The 16,983-nt window shown below is 43.4% G+C and overlaps 2 protein-coding genes across 2 annotated transcripts in view; both read left to right on the plus strand.

Annotated features, from left to right (window-relative positions):
• Window positions 1-16,983, plus strand: part of LOC105885144 (UPF0235 protein C15orf40 homolog) — an 82,972-nt gene that overhangs the window by 23,642 nt on the left and 42,347 nt on the right. The gene's annotated exons all lie outside the window — the stretch shown is intronic.
• Window positions 1-16,983, plus strand: part of LOC105885143 (centromere protein T-like) — a 52,848-nt gene that overhangs the window by 18,491 nt on the left and 17,374 nt on the right. Inside the window, 4 exon segments of the mRNA XM_076001224.1 lie at window positions 823-951; window positions 954-1,609; window positions 1,612-2,146; window positions 2,149-2,571. Of these exon segments, the coding sequence (XP_075857339.1) occupies window positions 823-951; window positions 954-1,609; window positions 1,612-2,146; window positions 2,149-2,571 (1,743 nt within the window).

The raw sequence follows: 16,983 nt of genomic DNA on the forward strand, positions 1-16,983 counted from the left end.
GCTGTTCATCTCTGTCGATTATAGAAACTTAAGTCCGAAAGAACCCACTGAGACACAACACGGGGTTTGGAAGAAAACCTTCTTGGAACAAAATAGTTTGTCCTCCACATAGTTGGTCTTAGAAGAATTCATCTCGTTCAAAGATGATTAATAATTTAAAAGAAGAAAGAACAAGAAACCAATAGATATTCTATTAAGGATACTATAAAAGAAGCTTCCAGATAGACGAACACATGGCAGTTACTGAAGGGTGGAATGCCCAGGGGGGATACAGGCTCTGCACCCCGTAACTCACCCTACACATCTCTTCATCTGTATCCTTGGCAATATCCTTTATAACAAACTGGTAAGCATAGAAAGATACTATAAGAAATAAAGCCAAAAATGGCAAAGCAACAGAAAACACTAATGAGAGGAAAAAAGATCTTATCCTCTTAAATAACTCTTGGGTCAAAGAGAAAACCATAACTAAAATATAAAACACTTTAAAATAATAATGAAAATATTCCATAGAAACAGAAGGAATTATTAATGTCAATAAAAAATAAAAGCAGAAATAAATGAATTAGGAAATGTGGGGAAAATTATAGAATTGATAAATAAACCTAAGACCTGGTTCTTCGAAAAACAACAATAACAAAAAAAAATTTTAGCTAACCTGATTTTTTAAAAATAAATCGACAGCAAACACACAAAATAAGAAATATTACTAGATATCGCGAGAGTTACCTTAAACGTGGTGGAGGGAACTGGGCACCTGCCTCGGACCGGGCAGTGGGGAGGGGTCGCTCCAGAGGCGGTGGCCGACCAGGGCACCCACAGGGAGCCTGCGCCGCGGGCCGGATACTGCGGATCTGCACACCCCGGGGCGACGCCTTAGTGCTCCAGCTGGTGCCCAGAGAGCCCTGCTCCAAACACCTTCCTCCAGGAGCCCGAGAAGCCAAACCAAGACACTGCTGGAGGGAATTCCCATGGAACCAAGTCTAGTGGCAGATTGGTCCATGCTCAAGCCAGTGGGCACCTGGAGGAACAGACACCCCGGACTCTGCTGAAGAACATCCTACTAACTGCCCCAGAATCTTCCATCCTGAAGCCAAAGTCCGCCGTGAAGCCAGTGCCAGCGCCGCAAGTGGTCCAGCTCTCCAGGCGGGAAAGCGGTCGGGGCAGCCCGGAGCTGCAACCTCCTGAGCCTGAGCCCCCCACCCCCACCCCTATCCCCATTCCACCCCCCTCCATGACCCTGGCTCCAGCTTTGCTGGCCCCTGGCAGGAGGAAGCAGAGGCTGAGACTATCGGTGTTTCAGCAGGGAGTGGACCAAGAGCTGCCTGTCTCCCAGGAGCCTCGTGGGAATGCCGATGCCTCGTCTCTCGCCGGCTCCCTCACCCTGACCTTTGCCACACCTCTTCAGCCCCAGTCCGTGCAGAGGCCTGGTTTGGCCCGCAGACCTGCCACGCGCCGAGTCTTTTTGCAGGATGTGCGTGGTGATACTTCCTTGGCTTCTCCAGACACCGTGTTGGAGGAGACCCAGCCCTTCTCCCAGCCCTTGGTGGGCCGCTCCCCTGGTGTGCGTAGCTCCCCGCCCCTCCCCTCTCCCTGGAGGGCTGAGGACACACTGAGAGGGCTGCCCGTCCTCGCAGGGCACGGAGCGGTGGGCATGCCCCACGGAACAACAGCCCCGGGAAGCCAGCTCAGTTTCCGGCAGGAAAGGCAGAGGAGGTCAATGCCCTTGCTCCGGGCTTCCCGAACACCAGCGGTAGTATCCCTGGACATGGAGCAGAGCCCTGACAGCATGGAGTCGGTGAGGAGGCTGAGAAAAGGATGGAAGAAGAAGAAAAAGGCTTGAGCTTGAGTGAAGCGAAGGAGGTGACAGGAGCACTAGGGCCTTGGTGGGTAGAAGAGCCTTTGGGATACATGCAAGTGACAGAAGCAGAGGGACCCCTCTGGGCCGTTGAAGCTGAGGAGCCAGAAGGGTCATCAGAGGGTGAGGAAACCTCTGGTAGGACAGCAAGCCCAGAGTTGGTCTCCAGCACCCCAGAGTTTCTCCAGCCCAAGCAACTTCATCGGCTTCTTGAGCCACCCCCGCCGCCTGGTGCTGCGGTCTTGTCTTCAGAGCCGCTGGAGCCTGTGTGGGCCAGGCTTCACCCTAGGCCCGAGCCACTGGCCCCGGGCCCTGCCAAGATCCCTACAACACCAGACTGAGCCACTATGCAAAACTCTTTAGCTTCTATGCTAAGATGCTTACGGAGAAGAAGGCTCTTGAGATAGTGGAGAAATGCCTAGATAAGTATTCCCAGCATCTTTGCGACGACCTGGAGGCATTTGCTGCCCATGCTGGCCGCAGGACTGTAAAGCCAGAGGACCTGGAGCTGCTGATGGGACGGCAGGTCTTGGTCACCAACCAAGTCTCACTGCATGTGCTTGTGGAAAGGAACCTGCCCCTGGAGTACCGGCAGCTGCTCATCCCCTGTGCATTCAGTGGCTACTCTGTCTTCCCTGCCCAGTGGTGGCCAGGCCTGAATACTTACCCTGTCCCCACCTGGGGCCCCTTGATACCACTTACTATTATTCCAGGTCTTTTCACCATCCCCCCAGCATCAAGAAAGTGTTACACACACACACACACACACACACACACATACACACACACAAAGAATTATTACTAGAGAAAAATTTTCACCCTTACAGAAGAGATTGAAGCCACCATAGAGACTACTTTGCTCAAGACTATGCATATAATTTGGGGAAGTTATATGAAATGGTTGACTTCTTGGAAAAAGATTAATTACCTAAACCAGCCTCACAAGAAATGGAAAATTGAACAGATCAATTACTGTTGAAGGACTGGAACATTTTTTTAATGTGCAAACTCTAGACCCGGAGATTTGCCAGAGGAATTCATCAAGCATTTAGAGAAGTCATTGGCTACTGTGTAAAAGTGATATGAAGAAATAGATGTATGAGCATATTACTTAGAGATAGGAATGTAAATAACAGAAAAAGCAGATGAAAGAGCTCCATGGGCTGCCGCCCTGGAGCAGGACTCTGGAGGGAGGAGAGATAGGAACAAGAGCTGGTCTCTTTTTTCTTCTTTTTCAAGTTGGGACTGGTCTTTTTGACATAAGCTTTTCAGAATTCTTTGATTTTTAACTATGGACATGCACTACTTTGCTAAATATAAAAAATAATTAAATGTTTTAAAGGGTTCATTTGAAATAGGACAAGGGGTCAGGAAATCTATTATTCTGGGAGCCAAATGAAATGCCTGGGGAGGTCAGGTCTCCGCAGCCTCAGATCGAGCTGGCTCTCAGGGAGTGAGCAAATGCCTGAGCTCCCACAAACACTCCCCTTTGCTTAGAATATCAACTGCGCTGGGCTTTGAAGCCCTTCTGACAGCCGTAATGTGGTCTCCATTCTTCTCTCCTATAGACTCCCTGCTGAGCCTGGTTAACATGATCTCTTTCTGCACATAATTCACCTACTGCCCCAGAGTGTCTGAATAATGCCTCTTTCTAAAATACCCTCCATGCCAATAGCATTTCCCCCATAACTTTGGATATAACAGTATCCATAAGACGCTTTACCTAGGTGACTTCACTTTGTGATGTCACCTGCCTTATCCCACTTCTTAGCTTCTTAAGACTTACTTACAGGCACGTTGATGCCTTGTTGATAAGTTTAGCACCTGGTAGAATGCTAGGCAGCTAGCTGATAGTCGGCAAGTGTTTGTTAAATTTTTTCTTCAATAAATATTTTTCTCATGTGTTTAGTCCCTCCAACTAGGCTGGCAGGGCAGCTCAAGCATAGTCACCCTTTTCTTCTGTTCATCTTATCCATAAAGTCACTCTGACTAACTTACTTGGGTAGGATAGTGAGTAAACCAAAATACTAAAACTCTGGCCCTTCTGAGACTGCCTAGTGTGTCTCTGCTTCATTTTTTCCCTCAAACTATGAGCTACAAAACAATGTCATCTCTTGAAAGGTTAGTAGGTGTTTTGTAAAAAAGAAAAAGCATTTTGTCGTAGGCAGTTTTTAAAGTGACCCCACTAATGCCCACCTCTGGTATTCATATACTGCATAATCTCTTATCATTGAGCGTGATTTTCATTTATTGATTGACACCTAATGAATAGAATATGGCATATAGGATATGATATACAAGATTGGGTTATAAAAACACAATGTCTTAAAATAATAAAGTCAAAATACTCACTTCTTAATTTCAAAGCTTAGCATAAAGCTACAATAATCAAAACGGTGTAGTACTTGCATAAAGACAGACATACTGGCCAAATAGAATAGAGAGTCAGAAATAAACCCTCACATATATGGTCAAATTATTTTCATTTTCAAAAAGGATGCCAAAACTATTCCATGAGTAAACAACAGTCTCTTCAATAAATGGTGCCCAGAAAACTGAATATTCACATGCAAAACAATGAAGTCGAACCCTTACTCTATATGAAAAAATTAACCTCAAAATTATCAAAGACTTAAACATAAGAGCTAAAACTATAAAGTTCCTAGAAGAGAACATAAGGAAAAAGCTTCATAATGTTAGATTTGGCAATTATTTCTTGGAAATAACACCAAAAGCATAGGCAACAACAACAAAAAAACTAGATAAATTAGACTCCATCAAAATTAAAAAGCTCTGTGCAGCAAAGGGCATTATCAAGAGAGTAAAAAGGCAACCCACAGAATGGGAGATGTGAATAGATATTTCTCCAAAGAAGATATATAAATGGCCAAGAAACATATGAAGAGATGTTCAGTATCAATAATCATTAGGGAAATGCAAATTAAAATCACAATAAAATGCCACCTCACATTCATTAGGATGCCTATTTAAAAAAAAAAACAAAAAAACCAAAAAATGTGCATAGAGGGAAGTAAATCTCAAAGGAAATCAAGCAGAGGGGAGGGAGAAGGAGGGTATGGATGAAAACCTACCTAACAGGTACAGTAAACACTATCTGGGTGACGGGCACACTTTAAACCCTGATTTGAGAGTTACAAAAGCAATCCATGTAAGGAAAAACATCTGTACCCCCATAGTACTTTAAAATAAAATATAAAGATAGAAAAGAGCAAGTTTGATGATGATGTGGAGAAGAAATTGGAACTTTAGTTCACTGTTGGTGGGAATGTAAAATGGTGTAGCCACTATGGAAAACAGTGTGATGGTTCCTCAAAAACTTAAAAACATAATTACCATATGATTAAACAATTCCACTTTTAGGCCGGGCGCGGTGGGTCATGCCTATAATCCTAGCACTCTGGGAGGCCGAGGCAGGCGGATGGCTCGAGGTCAGGAGTTCGAAACCAGCCTGAGCAAGAGAGAGACTCCATCTCTACTATAAATAGAAAGAAATTAATTGGCCAACTAATATATATAGAAAGAATTAGCCAGGCATGGTGGCGCATGCCTGTAGTCCCAGCTACTCAGGAGGCTGAGGCAGCAGGATCGCTTGAGCCCAGGAGTTTGAGGTTGCTGTGAGCTAGGCTGACGCCACGGCACTCACTCTAGCCTGGGCAACAGAGTGAGACTCTGTCTCAAAAAAAACAAAAAAACAATTCCACTTTTAAGCATATACCCAAAAGTATTGATTTTGAACTCCTGCCCCCAAAAGTATTGAAAACAGGGACTCAAACAGGTATTTGTACAACCATGTTCATAGCAGCATTATTCACAAGTACTAAAATGAGAAACCAACCCAAGTGCCCATTGATAGATGAATAGATGAACAAAAGGTGGTCTATCTGTACAATGGAACGTTATTCAGCCTTTAAAAGGGAGGACATTCTGATGCATATTACCACATGGATGAACCTCAAAGACATTATGCTAAGTGATGTAAGCCAAACACAAAAAGACGAACACTGTGTGATTCTTTATGAGGTACCTTGGGAAGTCAAATTCATAGAGACAGAAAATAGAACGGTGGTTGCCAGCTGCTGTGGGGAGGAGGAATGGGAAGTTATTATTGAACAAGTACAGAGTTTTAGTTTTGAAAGATGAGAAAGATTTGGACTTGAATGGTGGTGATGGTTGCACAACAATGTGAACATACTTTAAGCCACCAAATTATACACTCAAAAATAGTTAAAATGGTAAATTTTATGTTACATATATTTTCCCACAATAAAAAAATAATTATTTTTTTTTTTGAGACAGAGTCTCACTTTGTTGCCCAGGCTAGAGTGAGTGCCGTGGCATCAGCCTAGCTCACAGCAACCTCAAATTCCTGGGCTCAAGTAATCCTTCTGCCTCAGCCTCCCGAGTAGCTGGGACTACAGGCATGCACCACCATGCCCGGCTAATTTTTTCTCTATATAATAGTTGGCCAATTATTTCTTTCTATTTATAGTAGAGACAGGGTCTTGCTCTTGCTCAGGCTGGTTTCGAACCCCCTGACCTTGAGTAATCTGCCCGCCTCGGCCTCCCAGAGTGCTAGGATTATAGGCGTGAGCCACCGCGCCTGGCCAAAAAAATAATTTTTGAAGACACTGTGTTGTATCTTGAATTTTTTCCCCCTACCCTTCACCTCACGTCTCTCTCTCTCTCTCTCTCTCTCTCTCTCTCTCTCTCTCTCTCTCTCTCTCTCTCTCTCTCTCTCTCGGCGAGACCAGCTGGCATGTGTGGGGCAGCTGTGGAGACTGCAAGGACCCCAGATCTGCTAACAGCAACTACATGAGTGAGCTTGGAGGTGGATCTTCTAAGGCCTGTCAGCCACCAGGAGAGTGAGTTTAGACACAAGTTCTCCCAGACAGGGCCCTTCAGTGACCACTCCCCGGCCAACACCTTGCTTTCAGCCTTGTGGGAGACCCTAAGACAAAACCACCTGACTAAGCCACGCCCAGACTCCCGACCCACACAAATTGTGAGAGAGTAAGTGTTTGTTGTTTTCAGCTGTCAGGTTGTAGGGTAATTTCTTAGAGCAATAGGCAGCCAATATAGGTACTGTGGTCAAATACATTTGGGAAATGTTCTAAACTATATACCTCTTTTGTAGATTCCCAAAGGACACTGATATTAAAAAAAAAAAGTCTGAAGCCCTTCTGCGAAGACTACCTATTAAAATTCTTTTATTCCAGCATTACTTAAATTCACTGGACCGTGGAACTCTCTTGTTATAGAATACCTATTAACATTTCACAATATAATGTTCTTCCAAGAAACATAATCGGGAAAAAATATAAGTATACATTTAGTTTGTATCCAACTTGTAAATTCTTTCTGATTAGTATATCATTTTGGAAACCAGAAGAGAGGGGTATTATGTAGGAATCATTCGCCTACAAATAACAGAAAACCTAAATTTTAAGGATTAAATAAATACGGGTTTATTTTTCTGACTTAAGAGGAAATCTGAAGGTGGGCAGCTGCTGGTGCTGGCTCAGGAGCCTGATGAATTCAGGGTCAGAGTCTCTGTCATCCTTGCTCTTTCTCTCACACTTGATGTCTTTGGGAAGAAGGATGCACCAGCTTCAGGCATAATAACAATTGTCAGTCAAGAAGAAGACACAGAACAGGGTGAAATCACTTCTGTCTTGTTATCGCAAAGAGCAAACACCTTCCAGGGAAGGCTTCCCTTTATACGTTATTGCTCAGAACTGGATTACCTGGCCACTTGGAAAAGTGAGTCTGGGGCTAGGCATACTTCTTCCTTGAATGAAAATGGGATTTATTACCAGGAAAGAAGGGGTAAATGGATATTGAGTAGGCAAATAATTGGGTCTATGGTGGAGAGTTCTAGGAGTAGCAGGAGAAATCCACCCCTTACTCCCAGAAGGACAATTCCAGGTTCATGTGTACTTGAATTGTATGTGCTCATAAAATAGTTAAACTACCAAACAGTGAGGAAGCAGAAATTAAAATGTTTAAGCCCAGCTGTGGCAGAGAGATAGATATTTGAGAGGGGGACATAGAAGGCAAAGGGTTTATCATTGTAGCATGAAAATCTCTCAGGAATCGCTCAGCTAGGAAGTTCTTCTTTCCCTGCCAAAATGCAAACATTCTGAATATATCCTCACTTAACAACCTCAGAGGGTATTAACATGAAGCTGGAACAAACCTATTTGCATCTAAACAGAGTAAGCAATCAGAAGAACAGAAACTGCTAGGGAAATGCAAATCCAGGTGGTGAACGGGGAGCAGTTTCAGGATGAATAACCAAGAATTCTTTTGCTACTAGTATGTTAGAGTGATGATAAAAGGGAGATGGGTACTGCTGGAGCACACAGAAGATAATCAGAGAATGACCACAAAAGGAGAGGTAGGATGGGAGGGACTAAAACAAATCAAAACAGATATTTTCCAGGCATTCCTGATCAAGAGTTTCATGAATGAAACGGATACGAATGAATGGTAAGCAGGTATGGGCCAGAATCAGTTCATCTATCATTGCAATTGTTGTGTCTAATAATAATTATTGAGCACATTCTATGGCCAGAATGAGAATTGCTTTGTTTACTTATATTATCTTTATTCTCACAGTAATTTTGCACATGAGTTACTATTTTTCACCAATACTCAAATGAAAAGAATAACATTCAGAAAGGTTTAGAAACTTTCCCAAATCTATATTGATAGTAAGTGGCTGATGCAGGATTTTGACTAAAATCTGTATGTCACCAAAGCCCAAGGGCATCTTTGGTCACTACAACACAGGCAATCTCTATCCATAATATTTTCTTATTTGCAGTTTATTCAATAGATTTTAACTGTTTAGTAAATCTAGTAAAATCTAGTCTTTAACACTTCACTAACTATATAATCAGTTTACTTTTTAATTGAAAAGAACCTAGTGGCATAAGAACTTATTAGAGACCCAGCCAGGCGAGGTGACTCACGCCTGTAATCCTAGCACTTTAGGAGGCCGAGATGGGCAGATCGCTCAAGGTCAGGAGTTTGAAACCACCCTGAGCAAGAGCAAGACCCCATCTCTACTAAAAATGGAAAGAAAATTAATTGGCCAACTAAAATATATAGAAAAAATTAACCAGGCATGGTTGGGCATACCTGTAGTCCCAGCTACTCAGGAGGCTGAGGCAGTAGAATTGCTTGAACCCAGGAGTCTGCGGTTGCTGTGAGCTAGGCTGACACCACAGCACTCTAGCCCAGGCAACAGAGTGAGACCCTGTCTCAAAAAAAAAGCAACTTATTACAGACCCTACCCTAAGTGCAATCCTAAAGAACCTTAGATTTTTGTTGGATGATTGACAGATCATGCATTGCTTTGGTCTGAATGTATGTGTCCCCTCCCCCAAATTCAATTGCCGAAATCCAAACTTCCAAGGCAATGGTATCAGAAGGTAGATTTGGCAGGTGATTAGGTCATGGTGGTAGAGTCCTTGTGAACAGGATTAGTGCCCTTATAAAAGACAGCTGCCTTCCCCCTCCATCATGGGAGGACACAGCAAAAAGGCTTCATCTATGAATGAGGAAACAGGTCTTCACCAGTCTTTGAATCTGCTGGTGCCTTGATCTCGGACTTCTCAGCTCCCAGAACTCTGTGAAATAAATTTCCATTGTTTATAAGCTACCCAGTTTATGGTAACTTGTTGTTGCAGCCCAAGAACACTAAGACACCCATCATCTGGCTACCAGGACCCATGACCAAAATTTTGATAGCTGTGGCTCTGAGAATCCTGGGATGAGTTAAGGCCAAAACCATTTTGTCCGAGGAGTTATGATATTGTGTTGGTACAACAGACCATGGACGTTAGGTAAGATTTCTGTTTCAGCCTGAATCACATAGAAAGGGGGCCTGTAGCATGACTCAAAGCATCAATAAAAAAGAAAAAAAAGAGAGAGAAAAGTAATTTGAAGAAAAAAATAAATAAATAGGCCTGTTTCTCATCTCAGTGAATAACAAACTTGCTGCCCACTGAAATCATCCGGGATCTTTAGGAAACTCTGGTGACTGACACACACCCCAGACATTCTGATCTTATGAGGATGAGGTGCAGCCTGGACACTGGGGTTTCTAAAAGCTCACAGGGTGATTCTGGCATGCAGCAAGCTGGGGGCTACTGAACTGTGCAGTTCTCCTTCTCAGGCATGACCCATGGGTGCCCACCTGGAACACAGCCTTTTGATTGGCAGATCTGAGCCAGGCCAATCCCTTCAGAACAGAGCCTTTGTGGTCCCTTTTGCTAGTGTCTAATCCACATTATCATTCTGGAAGGAATATAAAAACAAGTAGTATTAAGTTAAAACTAGAAAGTACCCTGAGCTGCCTAGCAAAAGAAAAGAAAAAAAAAAGGAATTAAACTCATGATTATATTAGCCTGTCAAGTACAATGTTAAAGCCAATATCTTATACATACAGGAAATGTTGACTTCAATCAAACCTTTATCATCCTTTTTAATAGCTGCTCTTCTGGAAGGCAACAGTGGAATCTACACTCTAAAAGTGATCCATGTATATCCCAGAAAGGTGAAAACCTTATCGTACGGTCATATGGTCAGTCTATGGTAAACCCGGAACCGAAAGAACTCAGGTGTCCTATGAAAATGCTTAAGCAAGTCAAAATTGCCATCAAAATTCTACTAAAATTATTATTGCATTAATATAACTCATGACTACCACTGATATTTACAGTACTAATTTCCTTTGGCTGCAACACTGCCCATAAATAAGAAAACGATGGTGACTTCTAGATAGCCTCTCTCCATAGAGGAATGCTCGTATTAACCTTCTCCATCTCTGTCATACTCCCTAGAGGATCTGACTAGATTTCCTGATGATGATACCATGAGCTTTTCACTGAAAAGTGATGCATTAGCCTGAGTGACTGTGTGGTCCCTGAGAACAGCCACAAAAGCATCCAAGGTCATTTGATTTCAAGCACAGTCGGCCACCCAGAAGGAAGAAACCTGCTGAGTTTTCCTAAGTTCCTAAACAGTGATGGACAACCTGGTGTAGAGGAAATTAGGGTTCCCAAGCTTGAACCCCAGATCTGGCTCCCCACTATCAAGCAGTGTGGTCTCCGCCTGCCAGGCCAGCTCCCCATCTGGAAAAGGAGGGCCGTGGGCTGAATGATCTCGAAGGGCCCTTCCAGCTCTCAGATTCATGGATTTCATAATCCAACTCACAGAACAGCAATGCAACTAGCTGCAGCGCCAGGCAGGCGTGGAAATTTGCAGCTCCCTGGAGTTCCATAACCTTAACTGAATAAGCTTCTTGGAGCGGACTGGAAGTGGTGAGAATTATATGCTTCATTTGTTGACAAAGAAATCTACATGTGAACAGAGAGGTGGTGTAATTACAGAAAAACCAGAAGTCCAGATTTTCCAAGATATTTCAAATGCTAACTGCTTAGTCCTCCCCATTAAGTACATCTTAGTTGTCAAACTATGGTCCCTGATAGTTGGACAAGAAAGTGTACTCTCCATTAATGTAAATCTTTTAGACCTGTACAAAACTCATCTTTGACTTCCAACAGAGGGATGTGCACATTTCTTGTTCTTTAGTATTATTTTGCAGAGATGAGACTTCTATGTATTTTGTCTCAAGAAATGCTACTTTGGCCGGGTGTGATGGCTTACACCTGTAACCCTAGCACTCTGGGAGGCTGAGGTGGGAGGATTGCTCAAGGTCAGGGGTTCGAGACCAGCCTGAGCAAGAGTGACACCCCATCTCTACTAAAAATAGAAAGAAATTAATTGGCCAACTAAAAACATACAGAAAAAATTAGCCAGGCATGGTGGCACATGCCTGTAGTCCCAGCTACTCGGGAGGCTGAGGCAGAAGGATTGCTTGAGCCCAGGAGTTTGAGGTTACTGTGAGCTAGGCTGATGCCATGGCACTCACTCTAGCCTGGGCAACAGAGTGAGACTCTGTCTCAGAAAAAAAAAGAAAAAAGAAAAAAAGAGTCCAGTCGCAGTGGCTCACACCTGTAATCCTAGCACTCTGGGAGGCTGAGGTGGGCGGATTGCTCAAGGTCAGGAGTTCGAAACCAGCCTGAGCAAGAGCGAGACCACGTCTCTAATATAAATAGAAAGAAATTAATTGGCCAGCTAATATATAGAAAAAATTAGCTGAGTATGGTGGCGCATGCCTGTAGTCCCAGCTACTCGAGAGGCTGAGGCAGCAGGATTGTTTGAGCTCAGGAGTTTGAGGTTGCTGTGAGCTAGGCTGATGCCACGGCACTCACTCTAGCCTGGGCAACAAAGCGAGACTCTGTCTCAAAAAAAAGAAAAAAAGAAATGCTACATTATAGGGCACTTTCACATGTATTATCTCCATTTATGGATTCAGGGTCCTTATTCATCAACCCTTCGGGGAAGTTAAATACTTTGCTGGTAAATGTCAGAGCCTCTGCTGACTCAACTCTGGTCTTCCACCTCATTTCTTGTTCAACTTTTGTTTGGAACAATAACAGTTTCCACCCTGAGGAAATTGAGCTACCACTTGATTTCAGGTCTGGGATTTACCAGGCATAAAACACACTTACTAGTATGAAACAAGGATCAAATACTGGCTCACGGTTAGAGTCAATGGCTATAGATTGCACTAGAAGGTTCAGAGTCGACTCAGGACCCAGCAAGCAGGGGCAATGCACAAATAAGCTCTGGGCCCACAGACACTGACTTTTATGAAACTCTAAAATTTTGTTATGCAACTAAACATGGCTACCGATGGTAGAAGCCAGGTATCGAGTTGGAAGCAGCAATCTTTCAGACTGACTCAAATGGCATGGGTCTATACTCTTGCTACTCAAGTGTGATCCAGCAGCATGGGTGTCACCTGAGAGCTTGGTAAAATGCAGACTCTCCACTCCACCCCAGATGCTCTTAATCAGAATCTAACAAAGGCGTCAGGTGGTTCATGTGCCCACAATAGCTTGAGAGCACTTCTCTGAACTCCCCTCCACCCATCCTTGAGGTTCCACAAGCAATGGTTTTATACATGCAACCTCCTCTGCGTGTTAGTAAGTGGGGAAGGTAGCATAAGCCCATAGCTGGTGCCCTGGACATCAAGTTTACACATTCACAGGTCCACAAAAGCAATTCCAACTGTGGAGTATCCCGCACTGTGTGAGGTGCACGGAAGTCACTTAGAAAGTAACTTGTTGGCCCATTTTATAGGAAGAGTAATGCAATTACCAGACCTTCTCACTTTCCTCAAGTGGAACTTGAGAAGATGAGAGGTGAGCTTTCAAAAGCTGATGCCACTAACCGTTCTTCTCATTGCCTGTGCAGAGTAGGGAGCAGGTTTTCTCCCTCCACCCTCCACTGGCATTTCTCTGTCTCTCCCTGCCCCCCGCCTCCTTATTTCTCTCCCTTACCCAGTGTCCCCTGCCACCCCCAACACACCCACACGCACAAAGTTACGCTTTCAAAGTTGAAGAAATGTGAAGATTCATCTCTTCTGATCAGGGCCCAGGAGAGAAGTTTCTGCAGAGACATTTGCATTAATTACCACATTAATTTTTTGTCCCAGCGAAAGCTCAGCAAACCTGAAAGCCTTCCTGCAGGCAAACACCTGCGAGGCCTGGCAGTGGCCTGGGGGCTCTGAGTTAGTGAGGTGGCAATGAGTGCGCTGGAGAGGAGCCCGCTGATGGCTTCCGCACAGGTGTTCAGCATAATAGGGTGTTAATTGGGTAACAGGTGGCAGCACAGAGGGTGCAGTGAGCAGCAGGTTAGGTGACTGCCATAACCTAATTTTAAATAGAGTGGAATTTTCCTTCTCTTTACTTCGGTCTGGACTTAGAAACCTCAGTCGCAATAGAGCGGAACAGTGTATCATCATTTATGCCAATTAAAATTAATGATACTTTCTAAGCACCCAGCACTGAGCTAAGTGCATTATCTGCTTTATCCCTAATCTTTAAAGAAATTCTGTAGAAGAGGTATGAGAATCTTGGTTTTAAGAATGCAGACGCCAAGGCTCAGAACAAGATAAATAACTGCTCAAGAGCACACAGCTGGTAGGTAGCAGTGCTAGCGTTCTCTATCACCAAATAGTCTATGCATAAATCCACTGCACTGTACTATCTCTCTACAGCTGTTTTGTTGTTCTTACGTGAAACAAGAAGCTTCTTGGTCACCTGCATCTGGAGTGTTGTCCTCCAGATCAATCAAACTGATTGATGAAAGTCTAGAAACCACATGAGAACTGGCTAAATCAGGGATGGGCAAACTACCACCTAAATCCAGGCCCACTGCTGTTTTGGTAAATAAAGTTTGATTAGAACATATCTATGTATTTAAATGTTATCTGTCACTACTTTCATGCTACACTTGTAAAAGTGAGTAGTTGCAACAGAGACTATCAGGCCATTTACAGAGAAAGATTGCCCACTGCAGAGATGCATAAATCATTGCCCCTGAGCCTAATTGCAGAGCCTCTACTCAATGCTGCCAACAAAACTGGGGATGTTTTGCCTGAAACAGAGAAAACTCAAGGGCATATACTTGGCATGATGTGGAAATGGATTTGTTTGCAGACCAATGGGTAGAAATTTCCAGGCCTTGTTTCTTGGCCCAACCTAAAGAGTTGTCTGTTCCTAATATTATGAGTTAACTTATAAGGTAATAAGCTCTCCATCACTTTAAGTGTTCACATAGTCAAATAAGCACCCACCAGAAATGTCATAGAGGTTGTCCTTCATGGTATCTGCGTTCCTTTACAACTCCTATGATCTCATGACTGTGAATATCAGTAGGACTAATGAGCCATGAGAACTCTGCACTCTAGTCTACTAGGGTAAGTTCGTTATTCCTCCCCCCACACACACATAGATTAGTAATACTTAAGTTATTAAGTGTCATTAAAGAATAAGCTATTGCAACTTGAGCAGAATTTCAGATAACTGAAGTTTGACATATGGTCAAGATGTATTTATCTTTAACCACCTTTTTTTCCCCAAATTCAACTATAAAAAATTATTTTCAAAGCCAAAAGGGTATGGCTGCTATCAAAAACAAGATGAATTGGTTTATCCATTCAATAAATATCCATCGAGTGCTATAGTGTACAGGGCGAGAACTGCAGCAGCTGAAGACACAGGCCTGGGACTCCTGGTCCAGAAATAGGCAGAGGTGGCTGGGAATCCCAGCCCTGTGGGATAACAAGGAGAGCCAGGCTCAGCAGAAAAAGGGAGCTGGAAAATCTGTGACCACCACCTGGAGCTACGGTTTTTGTTAAAGGTACCTGTGGTCAGGCCAGAGAAAAAAAGGGAGGCTGAGAGAGAGGCTGAAAGGGAGGCTGAGAGGGAGGCACACATGGAACCTGGGCCAGGGCCTCGCTGGACCTGAGAAAATTCTCCATTAGCACCAGCAGGGCGAAGCCTGAGCTGTGAGGACGGGACCCAGTATCTAAGCCAGAGGCTGCTAGGGAACGATTGGAGCTAGTTGCAAAACTACCATACAGGGACAAATGACAGCAAACAGCGGGAGAGGGAACTCTCACTCAGAAACCCGCATTTCAAATCACTCTAAGACTGTTTTACTATATACACTTTGTGGAAAGTGAATTCAACTTCCGAATATTGATTTTTCGGGACTGTTTTTCAAAGCACATGAGGAAAATGAACAGTAAGAATAAAGAGCTGGCCAGGCGCAGTGGCTCATGTCTGTAATCCTAGCACTCTGGGAGGCTGAGACGGGCAGATCGATCAAGGTCAGGAGTTCGAAACCAGCCTGAGCAAGAGCGAGACCCCCCCCATCTCTACTATAAATAGAAAGAAATTAATTGGCCAACTAAAAATACATACAAAAAAAATCAGCCGGGCATGGTGGTGCATGCCTGTAGTCTCAGCTACTTGGGAGGCTGAGACAGTAGGATCGCTTGAGCCCAGGAGTTTGAGGTTGCTGTGAGCTAGGCTGACGCCACGGCACTCACTCTAGCCTGGGCAACAAAGCAAGACTCTGTCTCAAAAAAAAAAAGAATAAAGAGCCAAGAAAATTGATCCTAATAAAATGTAAACAATAGAATAAACCCAACATGATTTTTAAGTAAGTACACCTAAAGCTTCAAAAAGACAATAGATAGAATAACAATACTTAACTTTTAAAAAAGAAATTATGAAACAAAAACAAAAATGAAGCTCATCCCTTTGTAGTAGAGAAAGAAAAAAAAGAGATAACAGCTTTTGTATCTTTCCTGATGTTTCTTCCCGTTCCTCAAAAAGGTTTTGTCTCCCTTTGGTTGCATTCCTACCTTCCTAGGAGGATACTACCAGGCCAGACCCATTAGGTATTGTAATGCCAAGTAGGAAAAAGTAGATTAAGCAGACAAGAAGAATGAGGATCTGTTAGGGGCCAAAGCTGGGGGTAGAATATGAAAGGGGTGGGGGCCTGTCTGAGGACAGCTGTGTGCAGTTAGAAGACATTTTTTGCTGCAATCTACATATTCATCACCGTGTAGGGTAAGATACTTTGGTTCTTTTAAAACCATTTTAGTTGCTGCAGCGTATCTTTGGATCACAGAACTTCCTTGATAACTAGGATTATGGCATTATATGCGTATATAACTTAAACTTAGTTATTTTTTAATTCATTTGGTAGAGATCTTTCTAGAGTGTATTACTTATGTTTCTATTTTCTTGAACTAAATAAATAGTAATTTAACTTCTCTTCCTGACTATATCAGAAGTGTTTCCCCATAAACACAATCCACTTAAATGTTTGAAACAAGATGTTGGAATCAACAGGCCTAAAGGTGGTTCCATTCTCTCCTGAAGGAGAAAGGAAAGGACACAGTCTTTCTGAAATCTACCTTCTGGCTATTTTACATTGCTTTCTTCTGAGTTCACAGCTATGCCATAAATACTTGAGAATGCTAGAAATCCAAATTGGAGGAGTGAACCATTACTGTGATGTGAGAACCTGAGTGCGAATTGTTGGTTGGAACTGGAAAAGCTTCATCCTGCCCTAGTGTTGGCAAAGGAGACACAGGCAACATTACAGAAAGGAGGAAGTTCCCCTGAACAATCTCCCTCAAATCCTCTTCAGATCACAGCAGAAGCTCA

Source organism: Microcebus murinus, chromosome 4, assembly GCF_040939455.1.
Source record: "Microcebus murinus isolate Inina chromosome 4, M.murinus_Inina_mat1.0, whole genome shotgun sequence".
In the NCBI taxonomy this organism is placed as follows: domain Eukaryota; kingdom Metazoa; phylum Chordata; class Mammalia; order Primates; family Cheirogaleidae; genus Microcebus; species Microcebus murinus.